The 24,358-nt window shown below is 44.9% G+C and overlaps 2 protein-coding genes across 3 annotated transcripts; both read right to left on the reverse strand.

Annotated features, from left to right (window-relative positions):
• Positions 1-1,338: 1,338 nt before the first annotated feature.
• LOC128439670 (zinc-binding protein A33-like) lies at positions 1,339-12,020 on the reverse strand. 2 transcript variants are annotated; one of them, XM_053422052.1, is made up of 3 exons: positions 11,881-12,020; positions 3,359-3,583; positions 1,339-3,271 (listed from the first exon to the last, which is right to left on the reverse strand). In XM_053422052.1, the coding sequence occupies exon 3, from the start codon at positions 3,252-3,254 to the stop codon at positions 1,863-1,865; it is 1,392 nt and encodes a 463-aa protein (XP_053278027.1). In that variant the 5' UTR covers positions 3,255-3,271; positions 3,359-3,583; positions 11,881-12,020; the 3' UTR covers positions 1,339-1,862. The 2 variants fall into 2 exon arrangements, with proteins under 2 accessions (XP_053278027.1, XP_053278029.1); XM_053422054.1 differs by having other exon boundaries at positions 3,359-3,606; positions 11,881-12,009.
• LOC128439674 (zinc-binding protein A33-like) lies at positions 9,867-12,021 on the reverse strand. The gene is made up of 2 exons (XM_053422058.1): positions 11,881-12,021; positions 9,867-11,793 (listed from the first exon to the last, which is right to left on the reverse strand). The coding sequence occupies exon 2, from the start codon at positions 11,774-11,776 to the stop codon at positions 10,391-10,393; it is 1,386 nt and encodes a 461-aa protein (XP_053278033.1). The 5' UTR covers positions 11,777-11,793; positions 11,881-12,021; the 3' UTR covers positions 9,867-10,390.
• Positions 12,022-24,358: the final 12,337 nt, after the last annotated feature.

The following is a 24,358-nucleotide window of genomic DNA, read 5'->3' on the forward strand; positions in this document are numbered from 1 at the left end:
AATCAAGTAACTTTTAATCTAACTAAGTTACTTTTAAAAGCAAGTAACTTGTAAAGTAACTAAGTTACTTTTTCAAAGTAACTATGGTAACACTGGTTATTTGTCTCTTGTCTGAAACAAAACTGAAGATCTTCATTATCCCTTCAGCTGATTTCCTGTTTCTGCCCTTTGGCCTCAGTAAGAGACTCCTCATGTTGTTGTTAGTGACACTGATGTTTTGTGTCGTCGTCATTGTGAATAATAAAAGTTTTTCCTGTTTCTCCTCATGTATCCTCTCCTCTGCTTTCCACTCCACAGTCAGTTCCTCTCTTTTATTCTTTATTCTCTTATTCTGTAGTTTGTGATAAGAGTCGTCCTTTCTCCCTCTGAACTGTCGTCTTCCTCCTCCTCCTCCTCCTCCTCCTCCCCTTCCTCCTCCTCCTCTTCCTCCTCCTCCTCCTCCTCCTCCTCCTCCTCCTCCTCCTCTTTGCTCTCAGGTTAGGAGATAAACCACAGAGTGATAATCTGAGCTAAATAGACGTCTGATCCCTTAAACAGCCGAGCGACTGAGGGGAGGAGAGTGTTTACATGGCCTCCAGCTAACCAGCTGCACTACTGGGAAATGAATTAGCCAGCCCAACACTTCCAATCCTCCCAGTTTCACCTCCTCTTCTCCCGGAGACTCCGAGTCTCTGTTGGTCGCTCTGTGATGACTTGAATCTGATGAATTCAGAAAGGAGGAGGAGGTTCTCCACACTGTTGAAGATTGAGTTGTTATTGATGGAGATGATGTGAACACTGATGGAGGAGAGTCACAGTTTGTCCCTTTAGTTCTGCAAATAACTGAAGAGCAGCTTTGGACTTTATGAAAAGTTTATGCCAGACATTTATAAAATATTCATCAGTCTTCAACAAGTCCTGTGTCTCCAGTGGTTGGTGCAGTCGAGCTTCAGCAGAGTCAGTGTGATGGGTGTGTTCACACTTTCAAATCAGTTATTAAGACTAATGATGATAATAAACACTTTTCTTAACAAATCTACAAACTCTGGTGATTCTGAACTTTGTGTTTTAAATCAAGGCTCATCTTTGGTTTTCAGTTTTATGTTCATGTGAAACCAGTCGTCTCTGTGCCCAGTGGGTCCTGGTGGGCTTCAGACCCTGACCCAGGTGGAACCAGCTGACAGGTCCACATGGGTTTCTGCTGCTTGTGTGAGAGTCACATGGTGCAGGCGAGTCCGAGCGTCCCAGAGAATAACATGAAGAATAGATTCATTTTACTGTGTGAATGAAAACACTTTTACAGACACAATCATTTTGGCTTCATATTTACATTTCAAATTAAAGATGGCAAAAACTCTGTTTCTGTTTCAGAGTTTTTATTAATTTGATCACAATATTAAAATCACATCACTCGTCTGCTGTTGAATAAACACTTTTACAGACAGAATCATTTTGGCTTCATCACATCAAACAGACAAATGTTCAAATATGTTGGATTATTTCATATGTGAATAGACTTTATGTGATTAAACATGAATCATGTCTCATGTGTGAGTTTTAATAAAGTTTGTTGAATGTGAACAATGATCAGCTGTTATTGATAAATGTGTTTTTATGTGGATCTTCATCAGTTTGCTCGACTTCATGGATCCATACAAAATCTAAATGATAGAAAACATTTTCCATGAAAGTAAAAAACAAACCAAAGATAAAGATTAGAAAATAATCAAATCTTTTTACACACGTGGAAAAGTCGACCGGAGAAATAAACATGAGTGAGAAGGAAAATGAGAAATAAACAAAGCTTCAGAATAACGAGTTTAACTTTTAAATTCAGCAGATTTCTCTTGAAGAAATAAACATGATGAATAAAATCTTTATCTCTAACGGCTCTGATCCAGAGTCACAGAGACTTTCACAGGTAACAGCTTCAATGGGTGATCATCATCTCCAGTGTAAAAGTATGGAAACATCTTCTGAGTGAAAGTGTGTGTGAAGGTGTGAATGTGTTTGTTAGTATCAGGATCAGAGAACGACAGTTCTCCTCTGTTCCAGTCCAGTTTCACTCTGATCCTCTGGATCTTCTGCACAGAGAGAACAGATGATCCTGATGGTGACCGTGCGTAGAATTCACCTTCATAGAAGAATATTCTCCAGTATCCAGACGGATCGTCTCCCTTCCTCTGGACAGACTCTGCTGACACACCAAGTTCCCAGTCAGTACTGTCTCCAACCAGGACGTCCCAGCTGTGAGTCCCTGAGTTAAAACTCTCAGATCCCAGGACTGAGGCGTAATAATCAAACCTCTCTGGATTGTCAGGAAGCTTCTGTTCATCTCCTTGTCTCAAACTGGTCAGATCTTCAGACAGGACGAGACATGGATGAGCAGAGTTCGGGTCCAGAACCACAGGACTGTAGGAGACCACGTCCTTCATCTTGTTCCAGATGTTGAAGCTCAGGTTGCCCAGATGTTTGGCCTTGTCTATCAGAGCTCCTGAGGCCAGCTGTGGATCATCCAGCAGGGGGCGCTGCTGGACTCGTTCCACTGCAGCCTTGTAGTTGAGCAGGAACGAGACGTCTTCAGCTCTCAGCTCGTCCTCTGTGGTTCTGATTGTGTCTGAAAGAGACGTTATGTCTCTGCTCAGAGACTCAATCTTCTCCTTCATCATCCGACTCTTCTGCTCCTCTTCCTCCCTCAGTGCAGCCATCCTGGCCTCCTCTTCCTCCTCCAGAAACTGATGAAGCTTTTTAAACTGCTCCTTGATCTGCGTCTCTGTGAGTCGGGCCTGGACCTTAATGTGTTCTGCTGTTTGTTCAAACTCGACTTTAACACGTTTGAAACTCTGTAACTTCTTCTTCAAGGGCTCCAGAGTTTCCTGAAGCTGCTTCTTGTGTTGTTGTGCAGCTTCATCGATGGGTCTGATTGTGTGGCCGCTGTGTTTCTCTGAATCTCTGCAGACGAGACACACTGGCTGCTGATGGTCCAGACAGAAGAGTCTGAGTTTCAATGAGTGCAGACTGCAGAGAGCAGGTGAAGAGCTCTGATCTCTCTCCTGTAAGAAGGTCTCACACAGGTTCTTTAACACCAGGTTAAAAGGTGGTTCATCCTTTGAAGATCTTCTCTTACAAAGTGGACACTCTTTTACTTCTTTGTCTTTCCACCAGCTCTTCACACAGTCTTTACAGAAGCTGTGGCTACATGACAGAAGAACAGGATCTCTGAAGACATCATGGCAGACGGGACAGCAGAGATCCTCTTCTAATCTGGAAGCCATTGAGTCTCCAGGTGCAGCTGAAAACAGACAGTCAGTCAGTCACAGCTCCATGAACTTCACTGAGGTTCACTTCCCCTCTGAGTCGAGGTGTTTGTTAAACTCACGGTCAGTGTGTGGAGCGTCGGCAGGTTGTAGTTTGACTCTTCTCTCCTGTAGCTGGACTCACTCAGGATGTTTGGTCTGGTTTGGTTCAGTTTGGTTTGGAAGGTGAATGTGATCGTCTGGTTTTCAGCCTGCGTCTCTTCAGGGAGGAACAGATGCTTCCTGGTTTCTCAGGTGTGTCAGGAGAGGGTGGAGCTTGAGATGCTGGATGATAAAACCTGTAAAACCTGAAACAAATGTACAAGCAGCTCTGCTGCCAGTGAAAACTCTCCACTCCCTTATGGAATGTACTCTAACACTTTAACCCTTAACTGTGCCTGATTCATCTGCGTTTTTGCAAAATCAACAGTTCATGTGTGATACATTCTCTGTACATATTCTCACATTGCACATATCTTTACTGTCTATATATTATTTTAATTACATTCACATATTTCCATGTTTCTATATTCCTCACAACTTTAGTAGTACATGTTTCTTATTACCTGCTGATGTCTTTTTGACTCTTGCTGCTGTAGTACTACAAATTGTCACATCTTCAGTCAGCTCATAGAATTTTCATTTTCTGTTATCTGGTTTTTCATGTATTAATTCTCATGGTGTTTCAGAATTCAGCCACTCCTCCCTGCTCTGCATCACCCCTTCCCACAGATCCCATTACCTGCCCCAGCCCCAGACCCACCTGCTTTCCATCAGTCATCAGTCACCCAGTATATATACCGGCCCATTTCCTCTGTTCTTTGCCAGATCGTCTAGTACAGGGGTCTTCAATGTTGTTCAGGCCAAGGACCCTCAAACTGATAGAGAGGGAGCAGGGACCCCTTATTGAATACAAAGGTGTTTTATATTAAACTGGGACTAGTTCCATATATAAAAATAGCTATCCTCTTACTGTGCATTCATTACTAAGAACCAGGAATATCTTACAAAGTGATTGCAAACAGATTCATGGGTGAACTAAATGTCATTGTTTTTGAATTTGTTCTACAAAGAAGTCTTTGTTAGCTACCTCTGACTGTCTGCCTGGTTTTTTACCTCTGATCATCCAATAAACCAGAACTCTTGCTACTCCCATAACTGCTCAAGTGTCGTGTCAGCCTTCTCTGATGGTTTCCGGAAGGTTTTTGACGATGCTTCCCCCGGCCGAGAGGCTGCTCGTGAAATTTCAACCTGGTCCAGGGGAGTCGGCGAGTGGTGGATTATTCTATTGATTGCTGGACCCTCGCTGCTTACGTCATCAAGGATGAGCTGGCGGCACGGGATCCTCCTTCTGGTTTGGACACGCTCATAGCTACGGCTAACCGCACCGACGGACGTCTCCAGGAACAGAGGAGAGAGTGGGCGGTGACAAGTAGTCATCGTGGTCTTCTACCTTCTTCAACTCCAGACGCCTCGTTTACATTGAACATGAGCTGTCCGACAGGGGGGCCACTACGTGTCATCTTGTCCAGTAAAAGACCGGGCTCTTTTCAGAGGTAGCTGGTGAGCCACATCACAAGTTCTGAAATGCCCTCTCGTCCCCTGCTCCACGCCCAGCTCTTCTCTTTCCGTTCAGCTGGGTGTTGATCAGGAACTTTGGATCCAGCCCATTAAGGCCACTGCCCTGGATGGACGCCTCCTCTGCACAGTAACCCAGCGCACCATCCCTCTCCGTCTGGGCATGTCAGGTAAACACACAGAGTTCATCACGTTTCAGCTGATTCATGCACCACAACAACCAGTTATTCTAGGGCACCAATGGTTAAGAAGACATAATCCTCTCATTGACTGGGTTACCGGTTCCATTTAACAATGGAGTAACCAGTGTCATGCTGTCTGCCTAAAATCTGCTTCATCACTTCCCTCCAGCTCCTCTCCTCTTAATGAGTTTCCAGATCTTTCAGGAGTTCCATCTGAGGACCAGAACTTAAAGGAGATGTTTAAAAAACCCATTTCACTGATTGAGTCGTGTGGAGTAACTGAACCGAAACCGTTGGCTGCTTTTCCACTGAGCTCCCTGCACACACACACACACACACACACACACACACACACACACACACACACACACACACACACACACACACACACACACACACAAATAACACACACACATAAACACACACACACTTACATACAAACCAGAAGAGATTCATAGAGAAACAAATACAAATGAGTAAATTAGAATGAAATAACTTGCTTTGAACAGAAGGAGCTTACACACTGAGGTGATGATGATGATGATGATGATGATGATGATGATGATGATGATGATGATGAGAAAGAAGATGAAGATGGGGTCCCATTGAGTCCAGTGTAAACCCAAGATGGTTCACCCACAATCTGAGATAACATTTTTCCATCTGTTAGAAAACTGCAGAAAGAAGAAGTAAATAAAATCTTCCGGAGACTCTTTCATGTCACAGCAGACTTCATTATTCTCTCTGTGTTTATCTCTGCTGTTCTGCATTATGATTAATTTATTCCCTCTTGTCACATTCTTCTTCCCACACAACTTGTACTCAGGTGTTAAACGGAGCCATTAGTCATGTCAGAGCATCCTGGGTTTTTTCTGTTGTTGAAAATGTTCTGTCTTTTAATTTCTAGTTGTCACCGTCTTATTCACCCTCATATGAAATGTTAGATAATTCGTTTCTTTATTTATTTAGTTATAAATTTACCACTTCCTGGGTCCAAGCACCAGATTAATCATCTTTCACCGAATCCAAACCCACTAGAGTTACACATTCATCATATGAGAAAAATACATTTTGTAGAATCATTTGATGAACAGGATGAAAACTTAGTGAAACAAAGCACAAAACTTAAACTTTGTATTTCAGATTGTTGTTGGTCTTTCAGCTCGAGTTGTGTTGATGTTGAACTCGTCCCCAGAAGAAGTCGACCGACCCTAAAGAATGTGTCTTCTCACAAACTGAACATCGTGTGAATCTGACTTTGGTCCAATTATAAATAAACATTAAACCAGAGTCAGAGTCTGAATAAGGTAAAAATCACCAGGATTCTCTAAAATCTTGAATCAGCTCATGATTTGTTCTCTCAAAACTTATTAAATCCAGATTTCTCTGATCACTAAACCCAGACGGCCTCTTCACCCGAGGGTCCGACTCACGCTGCGTCCTGGAGCTTCACTTCCTCTTCATCTGCCTGATTTGAATGTGTTTGACTCGGGGGGGTTCGGAGGAGGATCATTTTAAAAGAGTGTTTTGGTGTGAGGCCTCAGACGCAGCTCTCCGGTGGAGCAGTGTGACAGTCGGGCTCGGCTCAGAGGGGAAATCTGCCTCCTGAGAGTCGGTTCAATTCTTCAGAACGCTCGGCTCATTTGTCGGGATTTGTGAATTTTTAAATTTGTATCTCGACTTTAAAATCAATAATATAAACCAGGTTCTGGAGGAGGAGTCAGCAGCAACTAGGTTAGGAGGAGAAAAACTGAATTAATATCTGTGTGTGTGTGTGTGGACATGGAGATTGTGTGCATTGAACTTTTCATATACATGTGTGCCGTGTACGTGCTGTGCCTACATGTGTGAAGAAATTACCGCCCCTTCCCTTGTGGCTGAACTTTGTGTGTCTGTGTGTGTGTGTGTGTGCGTGTGTGTGCGTGTGTGTGTGTGGGGTTGTGCGTTTGTGTGAGTGTGTTGAATTATACTTCAACAAGAACAAAACTCTCTGAACTGCACTACTGAAATGTATGCATAGCAGTCAGATTGCATGTGTGTGTTTGTGTGTGTGTGTGTGTGTGTAGTATCCTCTTTTCCTCCCAGTCTGTCAGATGTGTGTGTCGTATGTTCTCGTTCGTTCTGTGGATTTATCCTCATGTGGCCTCGTTTGTCTCTTGTGGGTTTTTCCTGCTGTGATCCTGCAAATCACATGATCTCATGATCTACATGAGAAACGTCATCACGATACTTCCTGTTTCATTTTTCATATCTATATTTTATAAAACACGTTTTCTTAATTAAACTGCATACCACTCTGGGCGGAATTTATATTTTTCTTGGAAAATATATTTTAGAGAGGAATCTTGAATCGAGACGAATGAGTGATGAAACCTGAAACATTTCAGAAAATGTGTGAACTTGTTGCAGTCGAGTTTTTCAGTCTCATTTAGGCTCAATGTTATTAATCCTAGGGGGGCAGTGTAGTGAAGAGTTCATTGGTTCACAAAGAAGAAACTTAAAACAGAGTTTTTGCCGTTTTAAATGTTTATATAACGTGATTTCTTTATTATTTTACAACAGATATTTAAAGCCTCCATGTCGTGGTCGGTTTTATTAAAATGCCACCGAGCTCCTTTGGAACCAGCCGGATTCTTTATTCTCTGATAACAATGTTTTTAACATTTTAATTAAATCTCTGCTGAGACCTTATACAGAAATCCACTGTCCCTCACATACTGAGTCACTTCCATGTGTGTTTATGATGCTCCTGTTAATTATCATAATTAGTTTCTCACAAAATAACTGGACTCCTGTCAAAAGCAAACAATGTGTTTGTTAAGCAGCCTCACGTTTATGAATCAGTGAACATTTCTCCTCAGATTGTTCTGTGTCATGATTCAATCGCTGGTTTTAACAGAGACAAAACAAACAGCTCTAATTCACTGATGTCACAGCAGGACACGCCTCAGAGGGACAAGCTGGTTTTTGAGATGTGAGGTGATCCACTTCAGTCTGAGCCAACCAGGTGGTTTAAAGACTCTGATGAAAACCTTTATCCTAAGTGCCTTTTGGAAAACTGGATCCATTTGTTAGAGTAACATACGTCTGCACGTGAGCTGTGTAGACGACAGCACCGCTGCTCACAGATAATTCAGTCATATAGAAGTGTGGCTTGAATAATTCAGATCCTTGAGTGGTCTCTCCTCAGCCAATACTGAACTGTTCGCTTTATTATTTATGAATAAAAGTTTCACCGATATTAAAAATCTGACTCTGAATGAAATTCTTACACTTTTAAGCAGATTTATTAGCCTGGATTGTTTAATTTGAGATGAATCAGAACTGCAGCGTCTCTGGTTCTGTCCATTTCAGGATCTTTGATGAATTCTGCATCATTCCTCCTTGTTCTGACGTTTCTGTTTAAACCTCCAAGGAAGAAAATAAATCATAATTAAAACCCTCTGAGCAACTTTAGTTTTTAGTTGAAAGGTAAATCCATAATAAAGCTGCTGCTGCATCATCGTGTTTTCTGTATGTTGCCATTTTGGATTTGATTGTTTTTCAGCCGCGTCACAGAATCCAGAGGCGTCTGAAGAAAGATGTCTTACAGTGAGTGAGAGTGTTTAAAGGTTATTACAGAAGATCTTCATTATCCCTTCAGCTGGTTTTCTGTTCATGCCCTTTGGCCTCAGTGAGAGATTCCTCATGTTGTTGTTAGTGACACTGAAGGATGTTTTGTGTCGTCGTCATTGTGAATAATAAAAGTGTTTCTCTCTCTTTCCTGTTTCTCCTCATGTATCCTCTCCTCTGCTTTACACTCCACAGTCAGATCCTCTCTTTTATTCTTTATACTCTTATTCTGTAGTTTCTAATAAGAGTCGTCTTTTCTCCCTCTGAACTGTCGTCCTCCTCCTCCTCCTCCTCCTCCTCCTCCTCCTCATCCTCCTCTTCCTCCTCCTCCTCCTCCTCCTCCTCTTTGCTCTCAGGTTAGGAGATAAACCACAGAGTGATAATCTGAGCTAAATAGACGTCTGATCCCTTAAACAGCCGAGCGACTGAGGGGAGGAGAGTGTTTACATGGCCTCCAGCTAACCAGCTGCACTACTGGGAAATTAATTAGCCAGCCCAACACTTCCAATCCTCCCCGTTTCACCTCCTCTTCTCCCGGAGACTCCGAGTCTCTGTTGGTCGCTCTGTGATGACTTGAATCTGATGAATTCAGAAAGGAGGAGGAGGTTCTCCACACTGTTGAAGTTTGAGTTGTTATTGATGGAGATGATGTGAACACTGATGGAGGAGAGTCACAGTTTGTCCCTTTAGTTCTGCAAATAACTGAAGAGCAGATTTGGACTTTATGACAAGTTTATGCCAGAAATTTATAAAATATTCATCAGTCTTCAACAAGTCCTGTGTCTCCAGTGGTTGGTGCAGTCGAGCTTCAGCAGAGTCAGTGTGATGGGTGTGTTCACACTTTCAAATCAGTTATTAAGACTAATGATGATAATAAACACTTTTCTTTACAAAATTTACAAACTCTGGTGATTCTGAACTTTGTGTTTTAAATCAAGGCTCATCTTCAGTTTTCAGTTTTATTTTCATGTGAAACCAGTCGTCTCTGTGCCCAGTGGGTCCTGGTGGGCTTCAGACCCTGACCCAGGTGGAACCAGCTCACAGGTCCACATGGGTTTCTGCTGCTTGTGTGAGAGTCACATGGTGCAGGCGAGTCCGAGCGTCCCAGAGAATAACATGAAGAATAGATTCATGTTACTGTATGAATGAAAACACTTTTACAGACACAATCATTTTGGCTTCATATTTACATTTCAAATTAAAAAAGATCAAAACTCTGTTTCTGTTTCATAGTTTTTATTATTTTGATCACAATATTAAAATCACATCACTCGGCTGCTGTTGAATAAACACTTTTACGGACACAATCATTTTGGCTTCATCACATCAAACAGACAAATGTTCATATATGTTGGATTATTTCATATGTGAACAGACTTTATGTGATTAAACATGAATCATGTCTCATGTGTGAGTCTTAATAAAGTTTGTTGAATGTGAACAATGATCAGCTGTTATTGATAAATGTGTTTTTATGTGGATCTTCATCAGTTTGCTCGACTTCATGGATCCACACAAAATCTAAATGATAGAAAACATTTTCCATGAAAGTAAAAAACAAACCAAAGATAAAGATCAGAAAATAATCAAATCTTTTTACACACGTGGAAAAGTCGACAGGAGAAATAAAAATGAGTGAGAAGTAAAAAGAGAAATAGACAAAGCTTCAGAATAACGAGTTTAACTTTTAAATTCAGCAGATTTCTCTTGAAGAAATAAACATGATGAATAAAATCTTTATCTCTAACGGCTCTGATCCAGAGTCACAGAGACTTTCACAGGTAACAGCTTCACTGGGTGACGATCTCCAATGTTAAAGCATGGAAACATCTTCTGAGTGAAAGTGTGTGTCAAGGTGTGAATGTGTTTGTTAGTATCAGGATCAGAGAACGACAGTTCTCCTCTGTTCCAGTCCAGTTTCACTCTGATCCTCTGGATCTTCTGCACAGAGAGAACAGATGATCCTGATAGTGACCCTGCTGAGTATTCACCTCCATCAAACAATATTCCCCATGATCCAGACAGATCGTCTCCCTTCCTCGGGACAGACTCTGCTGACACACCCAGTGACCAGAAAGTACTGTCTCCAACCAGGACGTCCCAGCTGTGAGTCCCTGAGTTAAAACCCTCAGATCCCAGGACTGAGGCGAATTGATCAAACCTCTCTGGATTGTCAGGAAGCTTCTGTCTCTCTCCTAGTCTCAAACTGGTCAGATCTTCAGACAGGATGAGTAATGGATGAGCAGAGTTTGGGTCCAGAACCACAGGACTGTAGGAAACCACATCCTTCATCTTGTTCCAGATGTTGAAGCTCAGGTTGCCCAGATGTTTGGCCTTGTCTATCAGAGCTCCTGAGGCCAGCTGTGGATCATCCAGCAGGGGGCGCTGCTGGACCCGTTCCACTGCAGCCTTGTAGCTGAGCAGGAACGAGACGTCTTCAGCTCTCAGCTCGTCCTCTGTGGTTCTGATTGTGTCTGAAAGAGACGTTATGTCTCTGCTCAGAGACTCAATCTTCTCCTGCATCATCCGACTCTTCTGCTCCTCTTCCTCCCTCAGTGCAGCCGTCCTGGCCTCCTCTTCCTCCTCCAGAAACTGATGAAGCTTTTTAAACTGCTCCTTGATCTGCGTCTCTGTGAGTCCGGCCTGGACCTTAATGTGTTCTGCTGTTTGTTCAAACTTTACTTTAACACGTTCAAAACTCTGTAACTTCTCCTTCAAGGGCTCCAGAGTTTCCTGAAGCCATTTCTTGTGTTGTGCTGCAGTTTCATCGATGGGTCTGAATCTGTGGTCGGTGTGTTTTTCTGAATCTCTGCAGATGAGACACACTGGCTGCTGATGGTCCAGACAGAAGAGTCTGAGTTTCTCTGAGTGCAGACTGCAGAGAGCAGGTGAAGAGCTCTGATCTCTCTCCTGTAAGAAGCTCTCACACAGGTTCTTTAACACCAGGTTAGGTGGTAGACCCTTTGAATGTCTTCTCTTACAAAGTGGACACTCTTTTACTTCTTTGTCTTTCCACCAGCTCTTCAAACAGTCTTTACAGAAGCTGTGGCTACATGACAGAATGACAGGATCTCTGAAGACATCATGGCAGACGGGACAGCAGAGATCCTCTTCTAGTCTGGAAGCCATTGAGTCTCCAGGTGAAGCTGAAAACAGACAGTCAGTCAGTCACAGCTCCATGAACTTCACTGAGGTTCACTTCCCCTCTGAGTCGAGGTGTTTGTTAAACTCACGGTCAGTGTGTGGAGCGTCGGCAGGTTGTAGTTTGACTCTTCTCTCCTGTAGCTGGACTCACTCAGGACGTTTGGTCTGGTTTGGTTCAGTTTGGTTTGGAAGGTGAATGTGATCGTCTGGTTTTCAGCCTGCGTCTCTTCAGGGAGGAACAGATGCTTCCTGGTTTCTCAGGTGTGTCAGGAGAGGGTGGAGCTTGAGATGCTGGATGATAAAACCTGTAAAACCTGAAACAAATGTACAAGCAGCTCTGCTGCCAGTGAAAACTCTCCACTCCCTTATGGACTGCACTCTAACACTTTAACTCTTAACTGTGCCTGATTCATCTGCCTTTTGCAATATCAACAGTTCATGTGTGATACATTCATTGTACATATTCTAACACTGCACATATCTTTACTGTCTATTCATTATTTGAATTACATTCAAATATTTCCATATTTCTATATTCCTCACAACTTAAGTATTACATGTTTCTTATTACCTGCTGATATCTTTTTGACTATTGCTGCTGTTATACTACAAATTGTCACATCTTCAGTCAGCTCATAGAATTTTTATTTTCTGTTATCTGATTTTTCATGTATTCATTCTCAGGTTGTTTCAGAATTCAGCCACTCCCCCCTGCTCTGCTTCACCCCTTCCCACAGATCCCATTACCTGCCCCAGCCCCAGACCCAACTGCTTTCCATCAGTCATCAGTCACCCAGTATATATACCGGCCCATTTCCTCTGTTCTTTGCCAGATCGTCTAGTGCAGGGGTCTTCAATGTTGTTCAGGCCAAGGACCATCAAACTGATAGAGATGGAGCAGGGACCCCTTATTGTATACAAAAGTGTGTTATATTAAACTGGGCCTAGTTCCATATATAAAAATAGCTATCCTCTTATTGTGCATTCATTACTCAGAACCAGGAATATCATGCGAATATGATTGCAAACAGATTTGTGGGTGAACTCAATGTTCCAAAATATTATTTTCAATAATATTGCAACCTGCGTCCTTGTATCTGGGATCTTAGTCAGCTGGGGACTGGATAGGCTCTCGGCAAATCACGAGGAACCTGACAGAGCCAGCGTGTAACATGCGGCCTCGTGATTGGCACAGCAGCGAGGGGCGGGTCCTCCTGTGTGTGTACAGGAGGCTTGGAGGGACAGGTCTCGGCTCGTCTCCTGCTGTGAGTGAACCGGTGCCCAGCTGGAGAGAGCTCCTGTGTGTCGCTGACTGACAGATAACGTCTTCTGCCTCTGTTAATCCATTCACTACAATATGTTGGATTCATGTTAATGTTGATTTAAAGACATTTAAATCAAATTGTTTGGAAAAAATATTAAAAACAAATATTAAAATTTGTCAAATCAACCAAAAAATGTCGCGACCCTCCTGTGTTTATTTCCTAGCTTTCCAGAGTTATCCTTGTTTCACTGCTCTGCCTGATCTCCGCTCTGACTTGCCGTCTGGACCCTGGATTCCCTTTTTGCCTGCTCCCTATTGGATTTGTTAGCTTCCTCTGACTGTCTGCCTGGTTTTTGACCTCTGATCATCCAATAAACCAGAACTCTTGCTACTCCCATAACTGCTCAAGTGTCGTGTCAGCCTTCTCTGATGGTTTCCGGAAGGTTTTTGACGATGCTACCCCCGGCCGAGAGGCTGCTCGTGAAATTTTCAACCTGGTCCAGGGGAGTCGGCGAGTGGTGGATTATTCTATTGATTGCTGGACCCTCGCTGCTTACGTCATCAAGGATGAGCTGGCGGCACGGGATCCTCCTTCTGATCTGGACACGCTCATAGCTACGGCTAACCGCACCGACGGACGTCTCCAGGAACAGAGGAGAGAGTGGGCGGTGAGGAGCAGTCATCGTGGTCTTCTACCTTCTTCAACTCCAGACGCCTCGTTTACATTGAACATGAGCTGTCCGACAGGGGGGCCACTATGTGTCATCTTGTCCAGTAAAAGACCGGGCTCTTTTCCGAGGTAGCTGGTGAGCCACATCACAAGTTCTGAAATGCCCTCTCGTCCCCTGCTCCACGCCCAGCTCTTCTCTTTCCGTTCAGCTGGGTGTTGATCAGGAACTTTGGAACCAGCCCATTAAGGCCACTGCCCTGGATGGAAGCCTCCTCTGCACAGTAACCCACCGCACCATCCCTCTCCGTCTGGGCATGTCAGGTAACCACACAGAGTTCATCACGTTTCAGCTGATTCATGCACCACAACAACCAGTTATTCTAGGGCACCTATGGTTAAGAAGACATAATCCTCTCATTGACTGGGTTACCAGTTCCATTTTACAATGGAGTAACCAGTGTCATGCTGTCTGCCTAAAATCTGCTTCATCACTTCCCTCCAGCTCCTCTCCTCTTAATGAGTTTCCAGATCTTTCAGGAGTTCCATCTGAGGACCAGAACTTAAAGGAGGTGTTTAAAAAACCCATTTCCCTGATTGAGTCGTGTGGAGTAACTGAACCGAAACCGTTGGCTGCTTTTCCTCTGAGCTCCCTGCACACACACACACACACACACACACAAATAAACACACACACATAAACACACACACACTTACATACAAACCAGAAGAGATTCATAGAGAAACAAATACAAATGAGTAAATTAAAATGAAATAACATCTAAAGTGAGCAGAGGAATAGTCGGCAGCAGGAAGTGAACTCCGTGGAAACAGTCCCATGAATCAGGTGCTTTGAACAGAAGGAGCTTACACACTGAGGTGATGATGATGATGATGATGATGATGATGATGATGATGATGATGATGATGAGAAAGAAGATGAAGATGGGGTCCCATTGAGTCCAGTGTAAACCCAAGATGGTTCACCCACAATCTGAGATAACATTTTTCCATCTGTTAGAAAACTGCAGAAAGAAGAAGTAAATAAAATCTTCCGGAGACTCTTTCATGTCACAGCACACTTCATTATTCTCTCTGTGTTTATCTCTGCTGTTCTGCATTATGATTCATTTATTCCCTCTTGTCACATTCTTCTTCCCACACAACTTGTACTCAGGTGTTAAACGGAGCCATTAGTCATGTCAGAGCATCCTGGGTTTTTTCTGTTGTTGAAAATGTTCTGTCTTTTAATTTCTAGTTGTCACCGTCTTATTCACCCTCATATGAAATATTAGATAATTCGTTTCTTTATTTATTTAGTTATAAATGTACCACTTCCTGGGTCCAAGCACCAGATTAATCATCTTTCACATCTTTCACCGAAGCCAAACCCACTAGAGCCACTGGTAACACATTTATCATATATGAAAAAGACATTTAGACATTTTGTAGAATCATTTGATGAACAGGATGAAAACTTAGTGAAACAAAGCACAAAAATTAAACTCTGTATTTCAGATTGTTGTTGGTCTGCGTCTCAGCTCGAGTTGTGTTGATGTTGAACTCGTCCCCAGAAGAAGTCGACCGACCCTAAAGAATGTGTCTTCTCACAAACTGAACATCGTGTGAATCTGACTTTGGTCCAATGATAAATAAACATTAAACCAGAGTCAGAGTCTGAATTAGGTAAAAATCACCAGGATTCTCTAAAATCTCGAATCAGCTCATGATTTGTTCTCTCAAAACGTATTAAATCCAGATTTCTCTGATCACTAAACCCAGACGGCCTCTTCACCCGAGGGTCCGACTCACGCTGCGTTCTGGAGCTTCACTTCCTCTTCATCTGCCTGATTTGAATGTGTTTGACTCGGGGGGGGGTTCGGAGGAGAATCATTTTAAAGGGTGTTTTGGTGTGAGGCCTCAGACGCAGCTCTCCGGTGGAGCAGTGTGACAGTCGGGCTCGGCTCAGAGGGGAAATCTGCCTCCTGAGAGTCGGTTCAATTCTTCAGAACGTGCAGCTCATTTGTTGGGATTTGTGAATTTTTAAAGTTGTATCTCGACTCGGAGTGAAAAGTGTTTAACAGACCTGCTGCAGGCAAATGTGAAGGAACAGTAGAAGAGAGATATGGGTTTAAAATCAATAATATGAACCAGGTTCTGGAGGAGGAGTCGGCAGCAACTGGGTTAGGAGGAGAAAAACTGAATTAATGTGTGTGTGTGTGTGTGTGTGTGTGTGTGTGTGTGTGTTTATGTGTGTGTGTGTGTGTGTTTGTGTGTGTGTGTGTGTGCGTTCGACCCCCCCCCAAGCGTTCTTCCAAAACTTTTCAAAAGGACACATCTTCTTTATGCCTGGGAGGAAAGTGCATTCATCACTTATTGCATGTAGGCCAGTCTATCTTCACGAGGCTGTGACTCATATTTATTTTATAAGTGAAAGTTCTTTACGTCTGTTACACATTCAGATCTGAGGATTTCAGCTGATGATGTTTCTGTGAAGGTGATGCAGAGAAAGCAACTGGAGGAAGTTGTGTCTCCCCACGTCCCCCCTGACACACAACTCACCCCGACACACATCTCTCACCCTGACACACATCTCACCCTGACACACATCTCACCCCGTACAGCATCTCCACACCCAGATGTTTGCAGGTCTTTCTCCTCAGCAGCTCCTCGGCTCTGGAACAACCTTCAGATTCTGATGAAGCTCCTCCCACCACATTTATCTGAATGGATTTGAAACAATGCTTCTGTTGAGCCAAAGGTACAAGACTGTATCAGAGGGAGGGAACCAACATCCCATAAACCATTGTGAACAATACCTTCTCTAATAATTCACAGCTGCTTCGTCTTATTCAACATTTTTAACCTTTTCATAAAGTTCCTCATCTCTAGAAGCTGCAGCCTGTCAGAAGGAGAAACCAACGTGACACAGAACCATCTGATCTTCACGGTAACAGTGAGCTCCACCAATCAGAGACGTCGTCATTACACCCGAGGATTGTGGGTAGTATCGTACGTCTCCTCGACATTGTGAGTTAAACACATTTTGTCTAACACAGTTGATTTCTTGCCGTCTTGAGGCTTCTACACGAGAATACAAGATTGTTAGTTTCCCTCGGATGAAACAATAATATAACTGATAATAAAATTAACGGGATTTTTTACATCTGGAACCAAACTGTTGATGAACCAATGTTCAGAATCATACAAGAGGAAAGTGACATGAGCTCATCTGCTAATAGTCCTCATGAGCACATGAAGCTGTAGAGGCCGGAGGCTGAGGAGCAACACACACTTCTCATCACCTGTAAAACCCAGGTTCATCTGGATTCATCTGGATTCATCTGGATCCTCCTCATTATCTGAAGCTGCAGCTCCTGTCTCTGTGTTTTCTGATGAGCAGGTAACAAACCTGGACTCTTATCAGTGTGTTTGCTGAAAACAGCGCCTCCTGCTGGTTGTGAAGTGACAGGCCAATCGTCATCATCAGAAACTCCTCAGTTATCATAGAGACGAGTGATGCAGCTCCTCCCCCTGCAGGGTTTCATTAAAGCATTAAACACACAGTATTAAATCATAGTCATAACCTTCGTTTGTAATGTTGAGTGTATTTATTTAAAGACACTTTAATGAGCTCTGTGATCATGAATATTTCCCCCATCGTTATCAGCACACTGTTTATTTCCTCAGTGGCTGCAGAGAGAGACCCGTGACTCTACTGTAAATCTGCAAATCGATAAACATTAACATTTAGTATTTTCCTAATTAAGCATTTAGTGTTTATAATCAATGCCGGAGGAGAAATGAGCTTTAAACATCCTGTTGCAGCTGCAGCTCTGAATAATGATTGTTTTATTAGCTGCTGCTGCCGCCGCTCTGCCGTCGCCCTGCCGTCGCTCTGCCGTCGCTCTGCCGCCGCTCTGCCGCCGCTCTGCCGTCGCTCTGCCGTCGCTCTGCCGTCGCTCTGCCGCCGCTCTGCCGCCGCTCTGCCGCCGCTCTGCCGTCGCTCTGCCGCCGCTCTGCCGTCTCTCTGCCGCCGCTCTGCCGTCGCTCTGCCGTCGCTCTGCCGTCGCTCTGCCGTCGCTCTGCCGCCGCTCTGCCGTCGCTCTGCCGTCGCTCTGCCGCCGCTCTGCCGCCGCTCTGCCGTCGCTCTGCCGCCGCTCTGCCGTCGCTCTGCCGCTCACCGGGACTTCAATCTGTCGTTAGAGTTTGGCTCCGTGAACACGAGGATACGTTCAACCTCACCGCACTGAATTCTGGGTAATAAAGAAGCACCATACAGGTTCAGGTGAATCACAAATTTGTGTATATGAAAAACCTTCACTGGTTTTTCCTAAAGTGAAGCCTGAACATCTCACTCGCCCCCTGGTGGTTGGTTACATCACTTCATTCATTTATGTCTCCACAGAATCGTTCATGAATCTCGATGAAAACAATTTAGAAGACTGATATTTATTGAGTCTGTGTAATTTGGTGCAGATCCAAATCATCTGGATATCGAGAATTTAAGACAAGGTTTGTGCTCTAATGAGTGACATCATAGTTAGATATCTGACATGATTGACAGCTGAGGCTGGCTTGTGATTGGTCAAGGGGGCGTGTTTTCCAGCACAGCTTCATCTCTGGATCGTGGGAAGTGGAGACGAGTCGGCCATCTTTAATTACACTCTGGTTTTTGGTCTGATTCCCTGATGCTGCTTTGTACAATCGACCTTTGCTGTTTAGAGTCAGTGACAGACGGTCAGTGACAGACGGTCAGTGACAGACGGTCAGTGACAGACGGTCCGTGATCTTCAGTCAGTGATCTTCAGTCAGTGATCTTCAGTCAATTGTCAGGGTTCCAGTTGCAGAAAATAACTTGCTAATGAATAACACAATAACATTCTGTGACATCACATCTCACAGCGATACCGTTAAACACCAGTTCTAAAGTTATATTAGTATGTATGAAAATGTGTTGCAAATTAAACTGAGATGGGCTGCACTGGTTAATTCATCTGTGATATTGCTCTGATGAATATTTAATAAAGCTCCACATTAGTGAAGGTTTCCTTTCTGCCTCCTCCACCCTGACATTTACCTGCAGCTTCATCTCAGAGGGAAACTGGGTCTCATATTATAATAAGAATAAAACACTTTAACTTTAGATTAGTTAGAGTCTCCGCTTTCCGACAAATAATTAATAACAAATTTAATTTCCTCTCGCTTTACGGACTAAATTTATTATGAATTTCTTTATTTCTATGTAAATTTCATGAACACATTGAATGAATCTATTATGTAGACTCAGTGTAACTTCATTATTACACTTGAACTTCATATTAATCAACTCACTTGTTTTCTCACTCGTCCAGATTGAAAGTTGTTTTTTCACAGTTTCACTTTCTTCTGTTCTGGAAACTAAAACGTGGAGTTCAGAGAAGTTTGATATTTCAGACGTGACATGAACCAAGTAGATTTAAACACAAGAGCTGATCTTCTTCACTGGAAACATATTCATGTGCTGATGTGACAAATGATAGGGTCCAATAGTGAGAGACCACTTTCCTCAGTGAATCAAAAAGTGACTGTTTGTATAGGGTAGAAATGTGTGTGTGTGTGTGTGTGTGTGTGTGTCTGTGTGTGTGTGTGTGTGTGTGTGTGTGTGTGTGTGTGTGTGTGTGTCTGTGTGATACTGGGGCTGAACTAAAGCGCCTCCAGCTGTGTGTTGGTCTTTTCTCTGCAGTGAAGATGTGACTCAGCTGACAACAGATCATCAGAGCAGCTCAGGTGAAGCTTCAGTTCCTCCACTCGACAAAACCCTGCAGCTCAAAGACACACTGAACCGCACAGGACGGGCACTGCAGAGTGTGTGTCTGTGTGTGTGTGTGTTTGTGTGTGTGTGTGTGTGTGTGTGTGTGTGTGAGTGTGTGTGTGTGTGTGTGTGTGTGTGCGTGTGAGGAGTGGCACTTCAATGGCTGTTAAGACTTTGTTGCACTGTTGTTTGGTTTATTTTCCTCAGTGCTACCAACATGGCTGCTGCTCATCTTCCTCGCTCCTTCATCTCCTCTGTGCTGCTTCCTGCCTCCGTCCTCTCTGGGTTGTTTCACAGTGTCACTGACTGAAGGCTTCACAGACACAACACACACACCTTCTGATCTGCAGGCAGCTGAAGTGTGTTGTTAGTCTCATCTCCTCCGCACACGGGTTCTCCTGCAACCAGGAAAACAAGCTGTGAGGCTGGACTCGGCTTTTTGAACAGAACTGTGTCTCCACCCTTTGTTCCTCCGAGGAGGTTCTGTTATATAAAGAGAGGGATGGATACTTTATTGATCCTACAGTGCAGATATCTTAGGTATCAGGTATGTGGAGGTTGGGGGGGGGGGGGGGGGGCAGTGATCAGCTCCAGGTGAACCAGGGAGAGGGGATCGGCACGGGGGAAACTCGGGAGGACCACCGGAGACGAGCAGCTGGTCACTCTGAGTTGAGTCTGTTGAGTTTGTGTTTGCACTGTGGGAGGATAATAAAATGGCCGACCTGATGCAGTTCATAGAAGCTGCTCTGACCCATGATCACTGAGATGACACTGAAACCATCAGTCCAACCACTGGACCGACCCCATCATCCTCTATAGAGTCCTGATGGGTCCACACAGGACTGTTTGATGAATCCACACACCATCACATGTCAGGTGTGTTTCAAAAAGAAAAGAGTACAACTAAAAGAAAGATCTGATAAGGTCTCATCACCTTCTTCTCATTTCTGAGCCTCGCTCCTCTTCATCGCCTCGTCCCTCGTCTTCTTTCTCTGTCCCTCTGTTCTTACTTCCTCTGTTTGCTCTTTACAGTTTGTCCTCCCGTGTGTGTCCCTGTCTCCTCTGGTTTCCTCCTGCCTCCCGTCCTCTCCCCACTCACCTGTGAACAAACACATGAATATTTCAGGTCCGAGCGGCTGAAACACCGAAGCCGCCCGACGGCTCCTGTGTGTGTTCGCACGTCAACATCTTAACGTTGAGTTCAAGCCCGGCTGAGTTCGAGTGCCGCCTCAGAGAGCTGCTGCTGCGGCTGGAGACGTGAACTTGTTATTTCTTCATTGATTTACAGTGAAATATTTAATGAGAGCAGCGGTTGAGCCTCTTTCAGGAGAATGTCAGCGGCCGTCCTTCCTCTCCGGTGCCTCCGTGTCTGAGACGTGTGGGTCGCTCACCTGCACATGATGCTATTAATGTTTCATGAAGCTGGAATGTAAAATGTCCCCCTGGGTACCTGTGATATAGTCTCCTCATTACATGCGTGTTCCGAGGCAGGCACTTGAATAAAGTGGTTCTCAAGTCCCAGAATGCCGTTCACCTCAGCACGCGATTGGTTAAAGAAAGTAAATAAGTATTTCCCCCCTGCAGCAGAATAATAATGGAGCAGTCAGACCCATACTCAGGGCAGTGGCGGGGGGAGGGGGGGGGGGGCCACAGAGAGACTTCAGGGATCAGGAACCAGCGCGACTGTGACGTCCTGTCATTTTAGTTTGTTAATTTCAGTCTTTGTGTTTTCTACTTCCTGTTTTATTTTGTAGCTTCACTTTCACTGTGTCTTGTTCCAGCTTCTCGGTGTCTCACTTCCTGTCTTTGATTGTCGTCCCCAATCCTCATGTGTTTCACCTGTGTGTAATTGCCCCTGCCTTCCTTCTTGTATTTAAGCCTCTGTGTTTCCCTTTGTCCTCTGTCGGTTTGTACTAGTTGTTTCTCCCCACGTCGTGAGAATAGGTTTGTTTCTTCCAGCTGTCTCGACCAGCTTCCTCGTTCCTTGTTCTCTGTGCGCCTTGTCGCCAGTTACTTATGTTAGTGTTCCTGTTTTGTTTTTGTCTCGTTTAAACCTTTTTATTATATTAAATACCTTTTGTTTGATAACCTCTGCATCCTGGGTCCATCTCCTCACTCAAACCGTAACAGAACAAACCGACCAAACTATGGACTCAGCAGAGGTTAGTTTTTTTAGTTTTCTTTTCTCTAACCCGTATTACGGAACCCGCCTGGCTTTTGGTGGACCCCGCAGCCTTCAGCAGAGGTCTGCAGTTGGTGGCAGAGGTGAGAGGACTAACCTCGCACCCATAAAGCCAGCTCGCAGGCACCATCCCCCAGCCGTAGTCCTCTACGCTGGAAGCGACGGGGTTTTTTGGGGACCCCGCAACCTCAAGGGGTTTCCTCTGGCTGATTGCGGACGTGAGAGAGGGGGGATCCACAGCCGAAGCAGGGACCAGCATGCTCACAGGGACCAGCCACCTACAGTCCCGACTGGGTCGCAGTCCCCAGCTCCACGCCGGAGGCTCCCAGCTGATGTCTCTTGTTCACCGACGTCAGTGGTCCTCACAGCGGCGTCTGCTCCATCACCGGCTCCAGTCCCAGCTCCACGCCGGAGTCTCCCAGCTGATGTCTCTCATTCTTCGACGTCAGTGGTCCTCATCGCGGTGCCTGCTCCGCGCCGGAGGCTCTCGGCTGGCGTCCTCTGTGTTGCGGCGTCGGAGATCCTCGCGGTGCCATCTCCAGTTCTTGCCCCACGCCCAGGGTTGAGGCCGGAGCTCTTGCCCTCAGCCCCTGACTGGTCTTCGGTCCACCTGCCCGTGCAGCCCCCGTGCTGGGCTCCGGACCGCCCTTCCGAGCCTCCAAACTCTGTCCCTGAGTGGCCATGGCGCAGCCCTCCTGAGCCTCAGAACTCTGTCCCGGAGCGGCCAAGGCGCCGCCCTCCTGAGGAGCTCCCGTGCTTGGCTCCTGACCGGCCTCCAGGTCGTCCAGCAGAGCCCTTGAACTCTGTCCCTGGGCGGCCACGGCGCCGTCCTCCCGAGCCTCTGCGCTCAGCCCCGAAGCGGCCACGGAGCCGTCGGGTTGAGACTATGTACTTTGTCCCTGACCGGCCTCCGGGCCGTCCTCCTGAGGAGCCCCCATGTTGCGTTCCTGTCCGGCCACGGGGCCGTCCACCTGAGACATTATGCCAGGTTCCGAAGCGGCCACGGAGCCGTCGGTCCGAGAACCTGGGCACGTCCCGGAGTCCCTCCTCCGGTTCCCCCCTCCTCCCTCCCGATTCGGTGCTCGTTATGGTAAGATTTATGGATGCGTTGACATTTTATTATGCTCATCTTGGGCAATGGAAATCACCTCTGTGGTACAATAGACACACAATTGTCTGCACCCCCACATGTGATGAAACTTGTTTATCAGGAGCCATAAAAGTCTTTACTGTGATTAGTTTGGCACACACACAAAAGGACACACACCTTACTCACACATGGACTCACTTCTATTCAGCTCATCAGTGGTTATGAAAGCTATAGACATAAATTATGAAACTAGACAATATAAACACACATTAGCATAAACATGTCCATAACTCAAACACACACTCGAATTGAGTGGGATAGAAGGACACACACAAAGACACACAGACACACACAGACTCCTCTGAGCAGGGTGAGGGCGGCTGATTGTTCTGCATGAAATGAATAACCTCAGATTTATTAATCTCAGTATTGTTTTGTCACAGAGCTCATGATGAGTGTGAAGATTAATGAAAAGTTCTGATGAAGAAAAAGTTGCTGACTCTGGGAAACGGGGGTTTCGTGCTGTGAGAAGCAGAATCATCAGGTTCATTTATTCATTTATGAAATATCAGAGAAACATTGTTTTATATTCAAACCTGTCTTTTCTCTCCAGAGCAGGAAAGAAGCAGAGATTTGTCCTCACGTCTCCTCACAGGTTTGCATTCATGTGATGTGGATATAAAGTAAACGTCCTGAATCCGAGGCTGCTGGGAGCTTCAGGGTGGAATCAGCTCCGAGTGTCTCCAGGGACTCATTTAAAACCCTGCATGTCCCCTGAGGTCCAGTTCTACTACATGTGAGAGGAGAACGGTTTGAGGTCCGTGAACGTTCACTGTGAGTTTCACCAGCAGGAGGCCGAGGTAATAAAGTGATCGTTTAAGAGGAAGACGATAAAGAAGATGAGAGTAAACAGAGCAGAGTCGTATCTGTCGCTCTCAACAAGTGGGTTCGGTCCTCAGGACGTGAGCTGGTGTGTCCTGCAGCCCAGAGAGGGGACGTCTCTAATAAAAAACATGTGATCTCAGAGACAGTATCTGTCATCCCTCTGACTTGTCCTCTTCTGTCCCTGACCGGTCCTGTGAATCCCCGCGGAGCCAAGAACACAAACCAGAGAGTTTCCTCCTCGTGTTCTCAACAGAGTTCAGATTTATGAGCTGAATTTGAAGCCTGAAAAACTTCCAGAGATATTCAGAGAACTCCAGAGATCAAATTCCTTTAATGATGTTTGACCAACGATGGAAAACCAGAAATCAGTGAGTTGTTTATCGTCTGCAGCAGAAGTCGATGGACGTGACCTCGTTGACCTTTTCATTTCAGACCCACAGACTCAAATTAAAGAGGCAACACCAACTGAACGGCCACAGCAGTGTAATTATAAAGTTATAGTGATTTTCAGTGTGTGTACTCGTCGCTTTGGTCATTACACAATTACTACACAGAGGAATATTAATACTAGTTATCTGTTTTGTCATGTTGGTTTCACCTTCGCCCTCTTGAAGGTAGATGCTCATCTCTCTCACCATGATGATGGTTTCCAGTTTGTTCTTGTCCTCCAGCCTTCACCACTCAG

This window comes from Pleuronectes platessa, chromosome 5, assembly GCF_947347685.1.
Source record: "Pleuronectes platessa chromosome 5, fPlePla1.1, whole genome shotgun sequence".
NCBI classification, from domain to species: domain Eukaryota; kingdom Metazoa; phylum Chordata; class Actinopteri; order Pleuronectiformes; family Pleuronectidae; genus Pleuronectes; species Pleuronectes platessa.